At 37.9% G+C, this 22,113-nt stretch overlaps 1 protein-coding gene across 10 annotated transcripts in view; it reads left to right on the forward strand.

Moving 5' to 3' along the window:
• The window catches only part of LOC129002641 (ecdysone receptor), a 275,558-nt gene that overhangs the window by 243,843 nt on the left and 9,602 nt on the right, over positions 1-22,113 (forward strand). For 4 of the 10 annotated variants that reach the window (XM_054430594.1, XM_054430590.1, XM_054430593.1 and 1 more), the window contains one exon: positions 13,024-13,068. The exons of 2 other annotated variants lie outside the window; for them this stretch is intronic. In XM_054430594.1, coding sequence (XP_054286569.1) covers positions 13,024-13,068 — 45 coding nt within the window. Of the gene's footprint in view, positions 1-6,519; positions 7,112-13,023; positions 13,069-15,818; positions 15,881-22,113 lie in introns of those variants that run through there. 4 more of the 10 variants (XM_054430600.1, XM_054430597.1, XM_054430598.1 and 1 more) reach the window with 3 other exon arrangements.

The following is a 22,113-nucleotide window of genomic DNA, read 5'->3' on the forward strand; positions in this document are numbered from 1 at the left end:
GTGGTTTTTTTACCTCCCCCATTGTGAAATTCGTGAATGTGATAAATTAGCTTTAACATTATGTACAACTAAAGCTGATTATCCAAAGACTTGACTTTTATCTTATTTTAGGTAAACGCTTTGGAACAGAATTTTCATTTCCACATCAATTACAGGTTGTTAGTAACGTCGAGCAAATCAATGGTAGTCGGAAAAATACTAAACTTGAAATTTCAACAAGATATGAACTTTTCAAAGATTTGTTATTCTTAATTAAATAATTGATGAATGGTCGAGCAAATCAAATAACATAACAAAATAGAAACAAATAACGTATAAAATAGAGAGCAATGCTTAAGATACATGAATGGATCGTTTGATTAGATCAACAGTTGTTGTTTTGCCAGTTAGCTATAATACACATTCAGTGCACAATCGACGTAAAATCACACGTTTTGTGGTATCTATGGAAAACAGATGAAAAAAGACTTCTAGTAAAAAAAATGATTTTAGAAATGTTTAGAGTGCAGTGTTTATGCCAGTAGTACAGATAGAAATATTTAGAAATGTTTAGAAATATTTAGAAATGTTTAGAAATATTTAGAAATGTTTAGAAATATTTAGAAATGTTTAGAAATATTTAGAAACTGTCTTTAGGAAGCAGCCTTTGTTAACACAACAACCCCTCATTGAACTGGGGCAGTGACGACACGACAATAAAGAAGAGCTTCACAATCCTAACCTCTTGCGCGCTTTAAGCTTAAAAAAACCGTCAAGTAGTTTGTTTAACGTCTTATAATTTGAACGGCTATATTGATACGTTTTGGCTAAGGTAAGTTATATAACTCTAATCGATATTTATGCTTCCAGAGTAGTGTTTACTTGTACGGCTAATTTCCCACACGAAGACCAGAATAACAAACAGTGTTTTTCATAATTAGATCGTCAATAGATATCGAACTTAGCTGTGGTAATTTAGTAATGATTTCTCTGAAATATTTATCTTGAACTGATGTAGAACTTACGTAATATGATAATATTAAACTATCTATTTTTGTCTCTTTCGTTCTTACATTTTGATTGGACCGGCTACACGTTGGACTTTTATTCATATCTCAGTTTTCCTGTATTGAAAATGTAACCAGCTAATGCATGTATGATAGACAATGCTTTACTCTCATAAGAGTCGCAGAAATTATAGACTTTAGATTTAGAAATGCACGTTACCTCAGACTGTGCGTTTTGATTACAGGAAATATGTAAAAATGCTGTCCGAAATCTAGTGGTAAGTTCTTTTAGGACTCTGCAACATATGAAGTATTCTTTTTTTTTTTTGCAATACAATTGTTATCAGTTCACTTGATCGTTTGCCATTGGTTTCTGTAATTCAAACCACCCGATACAGAACATGTAGTTTAGATAAATAACGATAAAACTATAAGTTATTGAATTGTGAACGTATATGTTTTTGATGGTGTTTATGTTTACTCTGTTGTGGAAGAGGTTCTCAAGAGTGTTTGTTCACATTTTCTTGACACGAATTTACGAGAACGATTTATTTTTATTAATATGCATAATGTAACCTCCTAACCCATTACTCAGGCATACACCCAACTTAAACTGAAACTTTTGCAACCTTTTTTAAGGAACTCTAAAAATGTCAATGTACATCACAAACGGGATCTAAAATATTCCCTAAAAACTAGTCGATATAATTGATCTTTCTAAACCAAAGACCTTGTGATCCAAATACAATTTACTACAGTAACAAAGGCTTTATGCAGCCTGGAAGGAAATATTTTACAGGGATAATAGGGCTTATGTAGCTAAGGTTCCACCTTAATCGATCAGGTACTTCTTATAGATAATTATGGTGTAATCACTTATTTATTTGCCTACGTTTCTCGTAACTAAAACGTCTCCATCCCTTCAATAGCAGTGAAATCCCATTTAAAATCTTGTATGAACCAACACCACCAAAAGACAACATCTACCCTTGGATTGTCTCTAACACAAACAAACGTGGTTTTACACATTTATTCAAGTTGTAGTGTTGTATATTTGTTTATTCCGCCGCGGAATGCCGCCAAGTCGCGGCGTTGCCCTCCCAAGGTCATTCTGCCATTGGGCCACGAGTTTGACGACCTCTTCACCTACGTTCACTTTTACACCTAACTTTCCCATGCTTATTTGTCAGAATTTTATCGAGGCAATTAGTTCTTCTGCAATCTGCATACAATTGAGAGTCCACCATGCGTTGCTGGATGCGAAACTGTTTGGGAATATTTTTAAGTTATATTTTTATTTCCATACTTCATACTTCCATTGACTTTTCATACTCCAGGAGCACTCACGTACTCTATGTGCTAATAGTGCAAAACTACTTGATTATTAGGCCTTCTGCGTTCTGCATAAGATTTAAAGACCAGCATACTGTTGTTAATAAACGCAAAACTATTTGGTCAAGTAATTTTAATTGTGTTAATTAGTTTGTGTTTTATTTTATCCATCATTGTTAAAAAAGTACTGAATTACTAAAAGGTTAATTAATGTATTGGTGAAAATGGAATCACTTAATAATTTATTTTTTAATTACTGTTTTATTTTTTTATGTACGGTAGTTTTGCAGTAACCTATAAAATTACAGAATCTTATAAGCTTTAATTATTTAATTGCTTTAATATTATTGTCAGATACCAATTTAATTGTTCTCAAAGGAGATTGGAGACTTCAACGAACGGTTTTAGCTGATCATTTGCCTTTGAAGTATCTAAACTTAAACCTCTCTCGTTTGTTTGTTAGCCAAAAGGGGTGAAAAGTGGTACGACTTGGTTTCAGGATATAAAGCTTTTCGGAGTGTCAATATTTTGATTAATAAACGTGTCGTTATTAAAAGAGTTCTTAAATACCCAAAAAGCCTAAACATAACGTAACGACCGAGAATATGACTAAATTCAATTGAACGGTTAGTTATCCAAGCCTTCTTAAAATACAATTTTCAGTCTCGATGTGGGGATTTTCCGTAATTTTACTATCAAACGTATATGTTGTTTTGAAAAATATCCACCACAGATCCAGGTCACAGATTAGTGGTGGCCACTACTGATAGTAAATAACATGTCTGTGATAATGTTGGCCAATTTTGACTGAGGCCTGCTCAGGCTAACACGTGTTTCAAGATTGCCCATTATAACGAAGGCGGGCCAAGGCCATAGTGACGTCACTGCCTCTACGAAAGGTGAGGTCCAAATAAGACAATCACAATCCTTTTCCAGCAAACCTCCATTGAACATCGTCAGATAGCTTTTACTGGCTTGAATATATAAATCGTAGAAGCAACCCACGAGTCCTTGTTGGTGTATTTGTTCATACATCAGTGTATTTTATATAAGTACAAGAACATTGTACTGTACACGAAAGCGATGGCACTGATAAATGTTAGGAATAATGACTAGATAGAAACTAAACAAAGTGTTTTATACCAACGTTTTGTGAAATACAATTGGTGTGTACGCAGTTTGGAAATAAACTTGGTGATACAGCCAGCGAATTTATGATGAGCCAACTCTGGCATCATGCGTTATTAGATTTCAGTATAATTTGAACAAGTATACACAAATATGTTAAAATTTGTAGATTTAGGAAACTTGCTACATTATATTAACAGTCTTTCTCAACTTAGTTTTGGTTTAGACGAAGATGTAGAAAAAGTAGTGAATCTTTTGTTTGTATTATTACGCAATTTCAAGGTGTTAATTAACAACCGGATACTATGAATCATGTTCATAGTGACTTACTTGGTCAACGATTCGCAGAAACAGTGCGCCATCAGAAAGTCTTCAACGCACTATGTACAATTTCTTACTTTTAAAATTGGGCCCTCTTGTATTCAGTGTTTAGAAAAGGCATTGAAAGCACCTAAACACTCTAAAAAGTATTTAGTTTTAAAACGCCGCGTCGTCACGAGCGTTCGTACACAACGCGATTACTGCAAGATCGTGGACGAGGTAAAAAAAGGAACTGCCCGAGCAAGATCAAGGAAGGCAGGACTAGCGATGTGCAGACGACCAAGGACATTGTATCAGCAACTATCATCAAAGAAGTCAGCAAAAACATTGGAAGATAAGCGACGGCCATTTTTTTTTCAGCGTGAAATATTATTGACATTGAAATCCCATAGGTCGAAGAGCTGTCACTGATAAAGTCTGTAAAGCCGATAAGTCTCTAATCTATGCCTTCTCGGTGATTAGATATATGGGTTCTTCTTGGGATGTGAAAACGTCACTTTCGTTTATTGCATTATTGAAAGCTTAAAACCAATTCATTTCGTATTTCCATAAGGGGTTAATAGTGTGAAATATATTGAAATATATTGTGGTCACAAGGAGGAAATTTTGTAAAAATACCATAAACAGATAAAAAGTATTTATGATTCTTTGGAAATTCTATGCTCAGAGTTAAAGGATTGCTCAACATTAACTGCTCTTCTGAAGGCTTAAGAGTCTTCATCAGTGGTAGCTATATTGGATTATACTCCCATAAGAGCAATGTTAAATTTTACAGAACATACCATCATTTGAAGCAGCATAACGGTGTTATTTATAAAGATTGAAAATTTATGATTAGGTTTATAGAGTACTAGGGAATGAGGAAATTATATTAGAAATATTTTTTGTCTTGTCTTAATAAATTATTTAATTAAAGGCTTAATTAATTAACATTAACTTATTTAAGTGGAGGAAAAATTACAAAACTAAAATCTTCACTCCCTAGAGGATCACTAAACCTCAATATTTCAACACATCAATCATCATTTTTTTCACAACAGGTTTTTTAGAAATCATGTTACAAAGTTAACATTGCTCTTTTGGGACTAAAATCCAATATGGCTACCACTGATGAAGACTCTTAACATGAACTACTCTTCTGAAGGCTTACTCAACATGAACTACTATTTTAAAAGGATTACTCAACATAAACTACTCTTCTGAAGGCTTACTCTACAGTCTTCATGAACTATTCCTCTGGATGCAAGGAAGTGTCACAGGTATTCACGGCAGTGTATTCCAAGCTGCTCCAGGTTTCCTAGAAGCCGGGGTTTGCGAGCGATAAAGTTTCTGGTCAATTTCTGCGGGTAAGCGACGTTCCCGGCGGCGACCGCGAACAATGGTTTCGTAATTAATAAGCAGACATGTCGCGTCATGCAGCGCAAATCCGCGCTTCCGCCGCCGCAGTGGAGCAGTGGAGGAGTCTTCTCTACTGGGCTTGAATCTTGTGCATCACACGTGAAAAGGACACCAAGTAGAGTTGTTCAAGATGGTAAAATCAATCTATAACTATAGAATTTTAGATCAACCAACATTGACGCTGAAGTAAGTAAGGATGAATCGTTCTTGAATATTAATGGAGATTCACAAATACATCAAATGTGTTGCATGGACTAAGTAGGCATACTCAACGAATCCATTGTGAAAACGATGAATCTTCTTATTGCCAATCCACCCGTGCCTCATCTTATCAGTAGGGTTCGGTTTTATTCTTTGAAAGGAAATTTAAAACGTCAAAATATTGTCGCATTTTTTTGTTTGCTCCCTCTAACTTGTATATCAATGTAGTCTAATCAAAAGTGTTGTGTTTTGCTTTCCCCGTGGCGTAGAGATCACGCAGTTTTCAAGATAGTACAAATGTCGGTTGTCAAGAGCCAGCGTTAGGTAAGGATGTCAAGGATCCAAGGATGGCGGTGACGGGGCGACAAAAAGTAGCGTTTCCAATCACGCGGCCAAGCGTGGCAAGATCTGCTACGATCCTTCACCAGTCGCACCTCGCACCAACCGAGCCGACTGCAAACTGGGTGAGTAAAAACCCAACATTGTATAACTCCCAGACTCCAGCTGTACAGACGACTTGCGCAGTTCCAATTGTTTAAGAACATTCCTTCATAACTTTAAATATTTTTTTTCTTTTCATCAACATGATGGTGATTATATAATTGCCTTCGGCATTAAAATGAGGACATTGCTTGAAGCCCATGTAGAACATTTCATTAAACATCTCAGATGCAAGAATATGTTAAAATGATGTACGATGTCTGCTTGGAAACATTAATTTTAGATACGTTTGTTTCTAAATTAAATGTCATTCTCGCACTTCCTTATTGTTCTTTAGGACCATTTCGTTCCAACTATGCGAATAAAGAGATCGCAAGAGGCCCCTACAAAACGTCGATAACTAAGTAGACAAAACCTCCTTCTGCTGATATGGATCTTGTTCTCATCCGAGCCCAGGCGCTGCCAACAAAGCAGAAGTCACAATTGCGCGTCACGCTGATGGAAGATAGTTGCTCTTGACAATGGCAGAGTTCTAGGTCTGTGGTTGTGCAATGGTGAGGTATTCGGTATGTGGTCGTGGAGGGGGACTTTCACTCGGTCGTGTTCGGCCGATCTCGGGTGACTCCGGCCACTCTCGGTAGTGGAGGGGGGAGACGCCGAGAACGTCGTCCAATAGTTATTATTGTTTTGTTCCCAGGCGAGAGTAGTGCGAGTAGTTCTGCGCCGGACAGTTCAAGGTCATCGGTCTGCGCAGTCGCAAACCAATGGTACTTGTTCGACGCACGCGCACTGGTCGGGTTCAATAATCTTGCGCGGTGTTGTTTTGAGTGAAAGTGCTAATTTGTTGTGACTTTTGGTGTTATTATATCGTAAACTATTACATCTAATTATTGACGTTTCGTGTTTTATCGTGGTGTTATTTAAACTTTGTGTGTATTTTGCAAACTATTTCTTCGCTGACGTTTGCCTATCTTTACCTGGAGTCAGCCGGAATGTACGCATTAGTGATGTGTTTCCTGGAGGATGGATTATAGTTTTACTCTCCTAAGGACTTCCCGCCTGTAAGTGACAGTTCGGTATGACTACCATCTGGGTACGCCACGGACTCCCGGGGGTTCGCCCGGATAGTTCCCCTGAGGTGACTTCATCCTCATCCCCTCCGGCCGTTGCCGCCTCCGTCGGTAGTCTAGGGTCCTCGGACATTGGGGACGTCGACATCGACCTGTACGATTTGGACCTCAACTCTTACCCTCCTAGACTGGTGGTGTCTGCCTCCGCCGCACCCATCAGGCACTATGACCAAGGTAATCAGGCTGACGTAATTTATCGTTTTAATCTTCCCGGGCATTAGTTAGGTGGAGGTTAATACCGTCATCTTATATATATTTTCCTGCATTATAGAATCCATACAAAGATCTGTAATACTAATAATACCTCCAAAGCAGAAGAAGGGTCAATTCAGTATCATGCTGCGATGAGTCATTGTGATCATTAATTAACTATGCTTTTTAATATGTCGTAGTTATAGTTAGTATAGACAACATAAGTGGCTTGGACAGTTTCGTTAAAATAAAAAATACAATTAGAAAAATCCTCTGTTACTAGCTTACAGTAGGCCAAAGCAGCCTAATACTAAACTGTGGACAAATTTGCGTGTTTGCAAATTATCGGAAGACAATTTTTGCATTAGGCCTATCGTACACACTAGGTTCTTTAACTTGAAACTCATTCTGGCCTACACGACAGTTTATAGCAAATAACACCATTCTCAACCTTCCACGTCTTAGAAATGTAACCACTGTTTTAGAGTGTATAAATAGTATATTTTTGTAAACTGTAATGTCGTACTGTGTATATTCTTGTAAACGCTCAATGAGTTTCTTATTTTAACATTTAGAAGTCTAAACTCTAGAAAACTAGTCACACAGCTATACATTCCTAGAGTCCTAGGGGGTGGCAGAGGGTCTGCCTAAGTAGGTCTCAAAAGCAATAATAGCAACGACTTTCTCCCCTGAAACGCTAGGGGAGGAAAGTGTGTTAAATATTTCCTGTTGTCTGAGGGTCTGACAATGGAGGGGGGGGGGGTTGTAGAAATGCATTATTAGTTTTGTAGATCGTATATCAACCAGCGTCTGTGATATTGTGTAAATGAAATGGAAAGTGTATTTAAATATATGTCAAACACGATCCTTCTCTCTGTTATAAATATTGGAACTTTCCGTCAACTAGATGTTGGCATCAAATTCGATATCCTAAACATTTATTTATTTAAATAAGTTCTATTTAAATCTGAATCTTAGTACTACGGTAAATATCTAGTATGGTTGTTTCATAATGATTAATTAATGCACCATATTATATTACATCTAATATAGTTGCTTAGTGTACAATCATGAGTCAACAATCAATTAATTTAAAATAAACTTTCAGATTAGACTGTTTTTTTTCGATTCGTCAAAAATTATTTTACCTTAATATTTTTTGGTAATAAATAATGTATACAAGTATAACATAATTTTATATCTGGAAAAATGCACACAATATGCAATCCAACTGCTATTTTGAATGTATGGTCGCCATTTCATTGAAAAGTAAAAAAGTAATGTAAAAGAATATAAGAAGGTTTAAACTGACTTCAGGATTCCCGTCCGTAGAACACCACACAGCTAGTATAATTTAGTAAATATATTAAAAATTTACTATTCTGGTCATGTAAACCATGGAAACGCAATGTCGTCGCTTGGAGACTTTGACGGTGGTATGTGCTGAAGATAAACATATTCATCGTTGGTTATCCACTTTTTAGATCTTATAAATTGGATTATGCTCCGAATTTCTATCATGTTAACACATGTAAATATTACTGTTTCAGAAATCATAAACTATAAAAAACTTGGAGATTTCATTTTTAGTTAAACAAGTTCTTGTCATGCCTTCTGAACAATTGCTTTTTACATTCTCTTGTTTATTCTTTTGAAGTAGTTAGGAATTAAATTTTAAGCTTTAAGAAGTGTTCTTCATTTAGGTAAGTCTGATTCACCATGGTTTATTGTTGTGTAACACAAAACGTTTTAAAATTAAAAACTGAACGCCCACCGCAGTAGGTCAGTCATTTAAATAGTAAACGGAAAAATTAAGCAATTTCGCCAGAATGAGGACGTGCAAATAAGCGAACAAAAGAACAACGGATCTTTTTGTTAAAATCGCGAATAAAGGCCTTGTCAGGTGTGCCAACATAGGGAATAGACAGGGAAATGATAATGATGTTGTGGCATCACTGAGGAGTGGTAACACAACACACAGGTTCACTAACACTAGTGTTATTGCAAATATCACGCAATGTTTACCTGTGTAATCTTATCACATGTCAATAACATGGTATATGTTAGAAAACACTCGCTTCATACATATTTGTTAATTAGACTGGTTTTGGTATGAATGGGAATGAATTATAGTTCCACGAACTCGAACAACGCAAAAATACCTCACCGGCCCAATCCTATCACTCACATGTCAATAACATTGTAAATTATCGTAAATATTTAAATATTTTAGCTACCTAAAAAAATTGAAAAGTTTCATCAAAATGTATCTAAAGATATTACTCATACGGGTAGTTGTGATTATAAAAATACCCCCGCTGCGTACAGTGCTTAAATTACTATGTTTTAGCAGACATAACATAATATACATAATAACATAATAGTTATTTAAAGCAATGTTGGAGCTCGACCCTGCTCCGATATATCCTAATACCAAGTTTCCAGAAATTTATTGGCAGTTCTCTGTAGTCATAGGTTACACCTATTCGAGAATTATAAGAAGGGTTGCGGGACAATGTAAAAAACAAGGTTAATTGTAAAGAGTTATACTGTGTTGTCAAAATATTAAGGTTTTGTTTTGTTTATTTTGCCCTAGCGTTGATATGAATGGGGTTTGAATACATTTTCACATGTATATATCAGGATTAACATTGTCGTCGTTGTCCTATATATTGATGGCAATTTCGTTTTCGTATGCGTTGATGTGCGTTGGGTTGAGTTGAATGTACTAATAATGTTTAGCTACATCTTTCACATAATAATTTGATAAATATTGCTAACAACTTAATTTCTGATAAATATTTTTTTGAGATGATTGTTTACTCTTGCCTTCGTATGAGCAAGATTGAATTATAGTTTAATAGCAGAAGCGCAGCAAAAACGTGTCTGTATGTATTTATCCCGCAGCACTGGCGAGGTGGTATAGTTGTAAAATGCGGTACTTAGCCCCCGAGGTCCCAGGTTCAAATCGCGCCCATCACCAATGCATTTGATCTAAACGTTAATTTCACGACCCTTTACGCCTATTTTCGAGTGATGTGAAAACTATTTCGGGCGAGAGTCTAGAAAATGAAAAGCACAGACGGAGTTTGTCCTTCCCAAGGTGACGGCCGTTGACTTTGACAAACCGCGTGTTCAGCGTGGTTCAGCGCACGGTGTTGCGTTACTTGTGAGAACTGACTACTTCTGGCGATGTAACAATAGCACACCAAAGACTACACGTGTCGCTAGGTGTAGGCCTAACGAAACTTACGTACAGAACCTCCTTACACTTCCTTAGAGTGATACTCTTCATACTGTAGTTTGATGTGAAGATGGCCTAAATACAATTTGTAATAAAAAACACCAGTATTTGAAGAATTCATTTTTAAATCAACTTTTTAGTCGTAAACTTACTATGTTTTTTGTTTAGAATGGTATCTTGTTTGGTTTCTGTTTTCGCCCATGTACCTAATTACTTTGCGTACTAACTTTATTAATTAACCAGATAAATCCTCTGTAGCATCAAGGGACGAAAGTGGCATTACAGCGAGCGGCATGTTTTCAATAGGTTTATCACGTCAGATTGCTGACAGGTGGGTTTCGAAGCTTTAAGACTAATTGTTGGTGTATGACAACAAAATTATTTCCAATTATTTGCTCATCGCAAAATGATTTACGTCGCCATTGAGTACAGAAATAGTTTAATTAACTGCGTCTTTGAGATTTAAAAGAATTAGATAAAAATGTACTATTGTAAACAAAGTAGACATTCGTTCAACTATATTTCCTAGTGGGCCATTTAAGCCCATTCTTCGGTTTCTTTGGGTAACAATATAATATATTTATCTTTTATTTCTCCGCGAAATTCCAAAACTGTTCAAAAGTTACCCACGAACCGTATAGACTTTTCCAACATTCATTTTTGGGACTTGTCAATATACACAAATTAAAACCATTTTTTCCTACTCTGAAACGCCGGATGCAACTGGTGTTCGCCATTTGTCACACACCTGACCCATTATCGAACCATTCACGACGTACAAGTGATAATTAAGACAATATTAATAGCTCGGTGCGTAAAAACTACCCTGACAGACGGGAGCCTGGCGGTAGCAAAACACAATGTGACAATGAGACTTGGGCTGTGGCAAAAAATGTGACAATCAAACGAAATGAGGAAGAGACGAGACAACACCGGCGGAGGCTGACAAAGACTAAGGGAGGAAACGAGAACCAGGACCAACCCTAACAGGGGCGTTGACCTCTGCTTGAGTTCCTGGGATTACAGGGTGGTCGCCCACTATTGTCCCCGGAATCCTTCATTTTACACATTTCAGTTGCACAGTTTTGTATTCTGTTTTTTATGTTTGTAATAAATTGTTCGTATTAGGTTTGACAATTGGTATAGTTGGGGATTTTGCGGACTTAATTCGAGGTTTTAATTCTTGAAAGGATGAAATCCTATAAATATTGATTTTTGCTGTGGTTTCTCAGCTTTTGGCTTGTGTGTGGTGAACATAAGTTGTGGTGGGTTTAATTTATTTATCGAGGGTTTCTTACACGATCTGAACTGACTTTGAACAGTATATATCAACGAGGCTCCACGTTTCATGAGGACATAGTTTAGTAGGCAAGTTTTCTTACAAAAAGTTTTGTATTTAAATTATATTAAACGTCTACTCTATAAAACGAAAAACTTCTCTATGTTTGAACTTATACCGTACTGGAATTTATGGGAAACTCAGTACGTTATGTGTGAAAGAAAATACTGGACAGTTTGTAGGCAAATCCTCTCATATTTAAGCCAATGTCATTTCGAATTTATGACACCACTGAAATCTTAATTTCCATTTGGTCACTCTATTATCGCGTTTCTTACAGTATACTTAAAAAGTCCAATAGGAAGTTTTGTACGTTAATACAAGGTTATCTCTGAGTGATCTTAATTGTCACTGAGCCGGCCAACATGTAACTCACGGGGCCATGCCATTGCCAGAAGACTAGAGCAAGTACGATACACTAGGTGTAGCCCAGAGTAGAGGATGGTATTGGAGGAGTGCCAAGTACTTTGCGCAACAGTCGCAGGTCCTAGGATGACGAGGTGGACGCGGGCGGACCATCACTGGGCGGGGAGCGACCGTGGGAGGCGAAGGCTGACACAATCTAAGTGACAGTGTGAGATGCCTTGGTTTACTAGGCACCTTACACTCTAATATCGTGTGTATAACATTTAATACTTGATTGGGGTGGAGTGATATAATGGTATTGGACGTATGCGGGTGTAGGTTTGAGTTCAAGTCTCGCTAGACACCATATTAGGCGGCTTGTGTGAATGGACTTTTGGGTTTAAATTTAATTTAATTTAATTTAATTTAATTTCAACATTTTTATAATATGGTACCTTAGATTATTTAATTTTACTTATAAAGTGGATAGTTTATTTATGTTTTTAGAGGTTAAGTGGTAGAGAGGACTTGCTAGTCCTATTATAACTTCGCCTCTTAAATAAAGACATTTTTCATTTCATTTCATTTCATTTCATATTTTAGCTATGTGATCATCAATATTGACGTTTGTGGCCTACTGGAATACTTGTTTAGACTGGGCTTACTTCACCTACGTCAAATAGTGCAACGATTCAGTAGTATCAGTTTACATATTGTGCTATTTGACGTAAAGGAAAAATGTTGTTTTCATAAGTTATGATGAAGATGAGTAGTGATTCGTAAAATTCACTGTAAGCTTGAAAATTGCATTCTTAGATTTAATATAAAGTATGGGCTAATAGTCCTGAACTGCGACCCTTTTGAGGATTGCCGTTCAACAGAAGTATTTTAGGTTATCTTGTTTGTTAGTTACTGTACTGTAAGTTGTATGCAACACGTTACTAACTCTAGTCCATGTTGTTACAGGTAATGAGAGCAGCCAGTTCGATGTTGCCAGTTCAGTTTCTAGCGGTGAGTTTTGTAACTTTGTCGCGTGTGTTGTGTCTTTTGTTCTAAGTTTCATTTGATCTTTTCCGGAATATTTTGCAACACATCACACACATTTTATGATTTAATTCATTTGGATTAATTTGGGTGTCCCCGCTTCTTTTTATTAATTTAAATACTACACGACAACGGTAATGTTTCAAAATTTATCTCGATTACAATTTAACCTGGTGTATATTCAGTCAGACCGCGCCCCTGTTATTTATTCACTATGGCGTGTCCGCGGGGTTCGCACTGATGATTTTCGCACCACCTTGACCGTGTACGTGTGTGTGTGTGTGTGTGTGTGCGAGTTGATTTACATTCACTAATTAACACGAGAGCTCGACGCCGCCAGCCAGTCATGGTTCCTGTGACGCCATCTTGTTTTTGATAAGCGTTATCTACTTGTTCTCCACGTGCCGCCGGGCCCTTCAATGGTATTTGGGGATCAAAATGTGTACCGCCAAAATTCGGAAACCGTAAAACCTCATTTGATGTTTTAGCACACCAGAGCACTTCAGACTCGATTTCCGGCTATAATGAAAAAATTATGTTTAAAATTATCAATTATCAATTATTAGTTTGTCTCGTCGGTAATGTAGGCGGGAAGACAGGAATACTTTAAATGTTTAAATTTGACTATGAAGCTCAATGGTGTAAGGCTATGTCGTGTGTGTGAGAGAGAGAGAGAGTGTGTGAGTGAGAGAACATCTCAAGTACAGAGATCTAGAGGGTTGACGACAAATGCTTCACAGACGCGAGGGGTAGCCAAAGCACTTCCGGGGTGAAATTCCCACGTCCAAAAATACGGTACCGAAAATACGGGGCGGACACATAAGTGGCCCAACCCTCCCAACAGGCCCGGCTACCCTATTCCTTAGAAACCTTAGCTTTATCAGCTCACAATGCGTTTTATTGCCAATTAAAGCCCGACTACCCTATTATTGAGAAATACTGTGGTCCTTGCTAGTTTTAGTCAAAAGGAACAGCACTTCTTTTGGAATATGTTGCTAATTGGACTTAAATAGGAATTTCGTAAGTGTTTTGTATGTGCTGATTAAGCAAAGAATCGCAATGATTTTGAATTATATAAACTGTACATCGGACTGGCTCTATTAATTGTTTTGTGTCAACTTTTTCTAGCTATTGAATAAATATATGGTACCCTTTAGTGGAGGTTATAAATTTTTGCTAAATATATTCCATGCAAGGAATAAAGGGAGGGGCTTTTCTCTTTTTATTACAGACCGCATAAACTTTACCTATGTTAACAATTTATACGTCCAGTACACTATTTACAATTTAAATATAAAACTCGGGCGAAACCATTCAATATCATATCTCACAAATTCGGTCCACATGTGGAATGTATTTCCTATTTCGTATTTGCCTTACATTACAGTCTGTGTTTGACATTGCGTCGTCATAGAATGTTCGCCAATATTCTTTCTACACCTTTCTGAATATCATGAATGGTTTCACGTGAATGGCGGTTGTCAATGTGCGGCTTATACAGCTGTCACGTTGTGTGAATTTCCTTTTACACAACAACATTATACAGTAACTAAGGTGGTCACTGTATTGTAAAACAGTTCAACGCCGATGTGAAATAGGTTATAAATTTCGACTAGCAATATAAAATATTCCTTGCAATGGTTGGTACAGGCATCAATCATTTTAATGGTAAATAGTCACAGGAAATCGAGTTTAATTTATTTATGTTATACAGGAAATTGATCTCGTTCTTGTCTTGTGAGGTGATGTCTGAATGGAAGTGAAATCTTTATTTTTTTAGATTTATGGAATGAAATCTAGTTGTAATAACATTAAGGTTTTGAGTAAAGGATGTTGTGTTTTGCAAAGTTGTGTCCCTCCGGTCTCGATAGAACTTCTGTGAAATTAATATGTGGAGTAAAGACGGAACTTGGCTCTTGGTTGTATTCACTCAGGATAACAAAGTACATGGGAAAATAAAATATTTCAATTTAGAGTTTAAAACATTAAATATATTTCTGTGGATTTTAAAGGGTTATTGCTACGAATTATTGAGTTTAAACTATTTGCTCTTCTAAATTAGGTGCTCGTCTGTAAATTTCAATTTGTCCGATCAAAAATAATGTATATACTCACCAATTTGTGCGTGTAAGTAGTTTTCTTTCATTCTAGCGCCGATAAAACATATAGGATAACGTAAATTGTTTCTGCATAAACTTTGAGAAAATTCCTCTAAAAATCGGAACAGTTAGATATGTTACCGGTACGTATCAAGCTACTAACATAAAAATCATAGGATATTAACATTCACCGAAATCAAATAAAGAAGAAAGGTCCTAGGCGATATCCCTGAGGAACGCCATAAAGTTGATATTTTAGCCATAGATGAAGTAATATTACTTCATCTATGTTTTAGCCTCCAAGTGTATATTGCCCTAGCTACATGCACCCAAGATAATCTGATCATTCGCATTTTCACCACATTTTTCTCTCTTCACCCACTGCCGCAGCCGCTACACTTGTCCTAGTCAGCGGTCAGCTGTTGTGCTGTTGTTGTGGTAGGTGTTCCAAACATCAGAGGTCCCTCACCCAGGGGTGGCTATGGTGGGGAGTCAATGTCAATGTTGTCGCTAGTCGCGGCCTTCCCCAGTTCAACACCCTCACTGCCTCACTACCTACTCTAGGGATCGAACTTTCGCTCGACAGTCGACCTTCGCCGGTCAGTGTTAGTGTTACAACACACCAGGCATGGTGTTCTTCAGGGATATCGCGTGGAGTCCTTCCTCTCTGTTTGATTTCGGTAAGTGATTTAACAACTGTGTGATGGTTTTGAGTGTTCTAAATTCCTTTGAGTTCGCTTAGGGTTTTGTTTTAAGGATATCGAGTCCTTCGTTTTTATAAGATTTCAGTTCAGAATGTATAGCTTTTCTTAAGTTTTTGCTTTTAGAATGGTGTGATTATCGGAATAGGGTTTCCTTAAGGTTATCGCCTAGTGGTTTTGTTCATTGGGTTAACTTGGAATCCTTCTCTTTTGTATTTCGGTAAAAGATGTAATCCGAATTTGTGTAGGTTTTTGTTTAAGAGTTTAATTTCTGTTGCATGGTTCCTTAACCAAGGAGCCCTAAGCCAAGGATCCCTTAACCTAGAACATCTTTAAAAATAAATATAAAAATCACATAATCATCGTTTATATTATACTTTTATTGCACTAGGGGTCCTTCCTTTTTCTTTCTACTTGTTGATTTTAGTGAACATGAAGGAGGTGTGTTTTCCTCATCACAAATTAAGACATATCATATTGTAAATCTTGTTTTCATATTGGTTCATCGGCCACATTACTTATAGACTTTCCTGTTTACTTTATTTCGGCCCGATAAGGGTCCAAAATGCTGTGACTTTTTGCACCTGTCAATTGGTGGTTGTTTACTCCTGACTCGTGAGCAGAGATACGCCGCATATTGGAATTTCACAATCCAGCATGGACAATACTATGGAATATATTAATCGTGTAGTATTTTTTTAATACAATTTATCTCTTTTTACGTATACTTTTGACATATTTTGTTGTCACTCTTTGTAACAACAAATATTCCTGTGATTAGGATTTTAAAATTTAAAAACCCATCAAATGAGTTGATGGAGTTCTAAAACACGTATTTATAGCACGCCTATTTCGCGCAGCGCAATTGACGTCTGCGTCGTTACTTCTTTCTTCTCCAGTTTCCCAGTTCTCCAGCTCCGGCGTTGCAATGTCACGGTGACCTTCACAGCACATCTCCCGCTCTCCTGTTCCTCTCCTCTCTTCCCTTATTTTCCTTTCTGCACGTCCGCGCCTCCAGGAAGATTCGACGCGCACTCAAGGTCGCCATTGTCCTCCGCCGCCGCTCCGACCACATCTGAATTTCAATCCGCGTTAATACCAAGTGTTGCGTCTTTTTGTTAGAGTAATTCCAATGACGTTCGTCTGCTGTGGGAATGTGTGGATTCGCACGCGCAATAGAGAACTACTACATTTGCGCCAACTGAAAGTGGAACATATTATGGAAATGCTTGTTATGTGTTGTACCGTACACTGGGAGCTTTACTAGTCTCTGAAGTGCTCAGTACGATGTTGTCTACTCCCATGGTCTTGTGGCAGTATATCTCCAAGAAAACCGAACTGCTATGTACAGTACAGAATTTTACCCTGTTGACTCTTTACCGCCAACCAAACGTACCACGTACAGTTGTTTGCGAGTGTTCACCCATATATTTCGACAAAGGTGCAATTTTGTCGCCAGCAAAACATTCCGTTAACGGTACAGTGTGTGTTACAACTGTTCATTATACCATGTGGACATTATGTGACATTTGGCCGCCAACAAGACGTAGCACGTACAGCAGTGGACGTTATCAGTGTCCATTACCCTGTTGACTAACGGGCCACTCCGCCTCATCTGGGGAAAGCTCCGGACAATGGGAAGATACGATAATGTCACGATTAATGGCCGATCATCTGCCTCAGAAAAGTGACAGATCACTTCGGGGCGCGACCTGTTTATCTGCTATAACTGCGTTGAAATTTCTATATTTACCAAATGAACGACAGAAATACCTTCGAATGTATTTCTTGTCTTCTAACTACGTGTGATATTGTCTTGAACGTACTGTATATAAATTGCTTAAGTTCAATATTTTTTTGAAATATCGTTTAACATTGAGTTTCCTTTGCTATTTTCTCGTGTACATTGATCGTCCCGAGGCTGTTTTCAAGATACATACTTTGCTCGTTAACATTAACTGCCGCGTTTATCTCGGACATGTATTGATCCTTTGATCCTTACTATCACGATCGAACATAATAGTGGGTATTTCTAACGTAATAGCGTCGCAGTGTTAATCACAACTCAATAACACTCACTAACTAAAATCACTGTAAACATGGTTCAAGGTAAAACTAACCCTTAACGATCAAGAACTAATAGTACTCCGACTCTTATTGAATTGGATTGTAAATACTTTTTCACAAAGTCTTTTAACGGGTTTTTCAAATAGATTGTTTTTGTTCAGAGGAATATGTTTTCTATAAAGATTTTATATAAATAGGCATATTTTTCATCCTGGAACGGGACGAGAGGTGAAGCAGGGTCAAGATAGGGCTCTTGGAAGACGAACAACCGAGAAGAGGGTTGTGAGAAAGGGTGCAGGGGATGGAACTGAGTCGAACAAAAAACGGCTTAGCCTAAATAACAGCTGCGCACACCTCTCGTCTTGGCGTCTAGGAATTTGTGTGAGACTAGACTACTCGGGGGGAATAATACGTGATTTATATGGTCCTTTGCCGTTATACTTCCTAGTTGATGGATCGGTCATTATAGTTTCTAGGTTTTCCGTTATGATGTTTACGATTTCAAGTCGCAGTGAGGTTGTTGATAGATGTCTTGTAAGGTGACTAGAGTTTCAACTGTTCCTAATGTAGCGATGTTGTGTCGATGTAGTGTTAGTTTATCAAATCGATTACTCCGCAGCTGCTGACGCCATGCACATACAATACGGTCACGCCACGTCTCATGTTACGATATGCTGACGAACATCACGTCCCCAATGTAGCCAACACACATCAGACTAGTCGACCAAAGTGTAAATTACATTTATACTAACCATAATAACGTGTATCTAAAAGCCGTCTTTCGTGACATTTAGCGCCATCGCGTCACGGGTTACGTGGCCTATGGAAGGAACCGCCACATTAGACTCGCATTAGCCAAACGACTCGCCCCCGGCTGGCAAACATCCTTGGTAACTTGATAATTAAAACTTCGTACATCAGACTGGGAAAGCGACACCACTTTACTGCTCCAGATGTGTTTCTATTTAATTTCTCTTCTTTTGACAAACATCGCCAAATTCCACCCTATCGACATCAGTAATTTGTTCACTATCACATCGTTACTATTTCGATGAAGTTTTTGAACTGAACTGACTTGTTTGTTTTTTATCTCCAAATTTATCGAGATGAGTTCGTGCTAGCATTTCTTTTGGATACCCAAGTAGGAATCCCTATGTGGATAAAGGTAGCCTATTTTTTACCTAAAAATACTGTAATTAGTTGAATGAGCCACTCAGAGAGTGCGTTGCAGCCAAAAAAAGTGAATTTTCTCCCTCAGTTTTTGTAACGGTGTTAGTTGCTTTGACAAAAGAGATTCTATAGCTTACAGTTAATCGCCTTCTCAGTTTGACTTGGATTTTGTGTATTCGACAGAAATCAGCCATTTACATCAGCGCATTCTAACGGTGGCTCAATTCAGCAGCGACCATTTTGTATACTAAAACTGGCGAAAACTTTAACATGAAGTTGTAATGTCTGCTAGCCTCCATGCCGCAATCTATCAGACACATTTTTAGAATTTTATAAACAAAATGTATTCTTCGGTGTTGGATTCTGTAATTCTCAGATGAGACCTGGACCTAGCCCACTCTAGTCCCTACATAAAGTTGTCGCGGCAGGTACTGTAGTACAATAGACCTTAACGAGACGGGGTCACTCGTACATTACCTGAATGATTAGTCAAGCTCGTGCTAGAGTCACTCGGTGAACACAAAGAAGTGTGACCTCTCCTAAGTGTTGAGTTACTCACGAAGCCTTTTCAACATGTTACGTAGTTAGGGCCGCGGTTTTGAACGATTCCGTACCTTCTGTATGTATTTGACTGTTTTCGGGGGTTCGGTAATGTTGGGAGCGGTGTTTTGAGGTAATTTACCTGTCAAGGCCACGGCACGGCACGTGTGGTTTCCACGTGTAGTGTAGTGTGAAACGTGTAGATGTAGACAGCGATGTAGAGCATGTAGATGTAGGCTGGGTTTCGTGTAGACGGCTGAAAACGGATAATTAGGAGATAGCAAATCCATACATTTTTAAAATGAAGTGAGAGTACTTGGGGAGACTTGTTGCCGACTCAACAGTTGTTTCTGTTGCCAAACCACGCTTCAGTTTCTCGTCATTACTATTTCTAATTCTATGAGTTTGATTACCGGTACCCTATTTCCATAGCCTAAGCACACTACGAAATTACTTTCCCCTAAACTGCTAACATTCGGAACACCGGGTGCTATAATCTCTCCAATCGTGAATTTATTCTTTTGCTTGGTAACACATAGACTTCTAATGCTGTTAGAATATAGTATTTAAACTATTTGTAAACTAAAACTCACTAGTTTCGTATTGTCCTAATCAGTTCCTTTGCTAAGTTTAAAAGAGAATCTATGAATAGAATTTAACTGTAATATGCACCACAGTTGTATATAGATAGATTTGTTACAATAAATAATACTGAGAAGCTTATACAACATACGGGATATTCCAAAAAATTTAATTCAAAACATTTCGTTCTTTTGCGTGCGTTATGTATATCCTCGTACAGTGAACCACCTTCTCCAGAGCGGAGTCTATAAGGAAAACACAGCCAAATCCCGTTTAATCCTCCGAAAGACCTCGGCGATCCTTAGAAAGTTGGAACTGTGTCAGTATCGGAACGTCGGGACTGGACGGGTGGCAACAGAATTTGGACCACTGGACCGCGCGGGCCAGTGACATTCAAATAGGACCAATTATCCGCCTCTCCTGTCGGGTTGTAAAACAAACGGAGGCTACATTGGGACGGCTCAATCCTTAACGCCTCAGGGGTCGTTCATCAGTGGGGTGATTTAGGGCTCACAAATAGAGAAATTACGACGAGAACGTTGTAGTCCGGTTTATATCTCGTCCGGCTACGGATCTAACTGGGAAGAGCGTCCGACTGTTTTGAAAGTTTCTTTATTGAGTATTCATATGAGCTTTGGTACGCTAAGCTTGGTTGTAGCCAAAAGACTAAAGTCAAAGTACCATAGGTCCTAGTAATCTATTTAGGAGATGATGAGAAATGTCAGTTTTGGTTAATTAACCAGTCTGGAGAAATCTAGGAAAGCTAAGATAATCCTTTTACCCGCCAAAATAACGACCGATGCGCTTGTCACCCGCCATTTATAGAACAATATTTCGTGCTGCGTTGTGGACACAGTTGTAAGAGCTTGTTTACCAAACATGGCACGCATACGAGTCGCTAATGGAACCGCACTCACGCTGCCAACTACTGTACAGCTATAACTTCATCTCTTCCTTAAACACTCTTGAAAGCATTTCCATTTGGAAAACAAAATATTTGACACATTTAATTCAGTAAAATTTGATAAATGGTCCAATTATTTCGAATTAAAGATTTTGCACGCCGTGAAACGAGTATCTATATGCAAAAAATGCGATCGTTGTTACTATTGTGATTGTGTAATCACATTGTAGCATTCCGATCTGAAATGACTGTTTGAAAATGCTCACTGTCATTTCAGATCGGATAAGCTATTGAACCATCTTCTGTAATAGTAACAAGTCTTCCATAGAGAACCGTGTGTGGTGCAAGGTTTGGGGCAGAGACAAAATATATGATGAGTAGCAGGCATGAATTAGTCCCTGGCGCTGGTGTGGCGGGTTGTTGGCGGCTTGTGTGAATAGACTTTTTGGGTTTAAATTTAATTTTAACATCTTTATAATATGGTACCTTAGATTATTTAATTTTATTTATAAAGTGGATAGTTTATTTATGTTTTAGAGTTTAAGTGGTAGAGAGGACTTGCTAGTCCTAACTTCGCCTCTTAAATAAAGACATTTTTCATTTCATTTCAAGTCTTCCTCAAGTTTCACAACATAAGCGAATCTCTATCTGGTGTGTTGTACGATTGTTAAATTCTGGAGTTAAGTGAATCTCACGTGAGAAAATCAGATTCCCAGATGCCGTCTTGAGGATGGTCGACGGTAGACGGACGTCACAGATTTGCTGAATAGCTTCCGGTGTTGGGTGCAGGACTTCCTGCCTCTCATCTTCCGTCCCTCTTCACACCTTCGCTAGTTGTACAGATCGTTTTCCTTAGGCTACAGCCATCTTCACACTTTTCATGCCCTACCTACCTTCACATCCTACACTGGCAGTCTAAAGCAGTTTTCTCCATCACTTAGGTCTAGGC

The sequence above is a fragment of the Macrosteles quadrilineatus genome, unplaced genomic scaffold (genome assembly GCF_028750875.1).
Source record: "Macrosteles quadrilineatus isolate MER2022 unplaced genomic scaffold, UCM_ALF_1.0 Scaffold_9__3_contigs__length_116548681, whole genome shotgun sequence".
NCBI lineage: Eukaryota > Metazoa > Arthropoda > Insecta > Hemiptera > Cicadellidae > Macrosteles > Macrosteles quadrilineatus.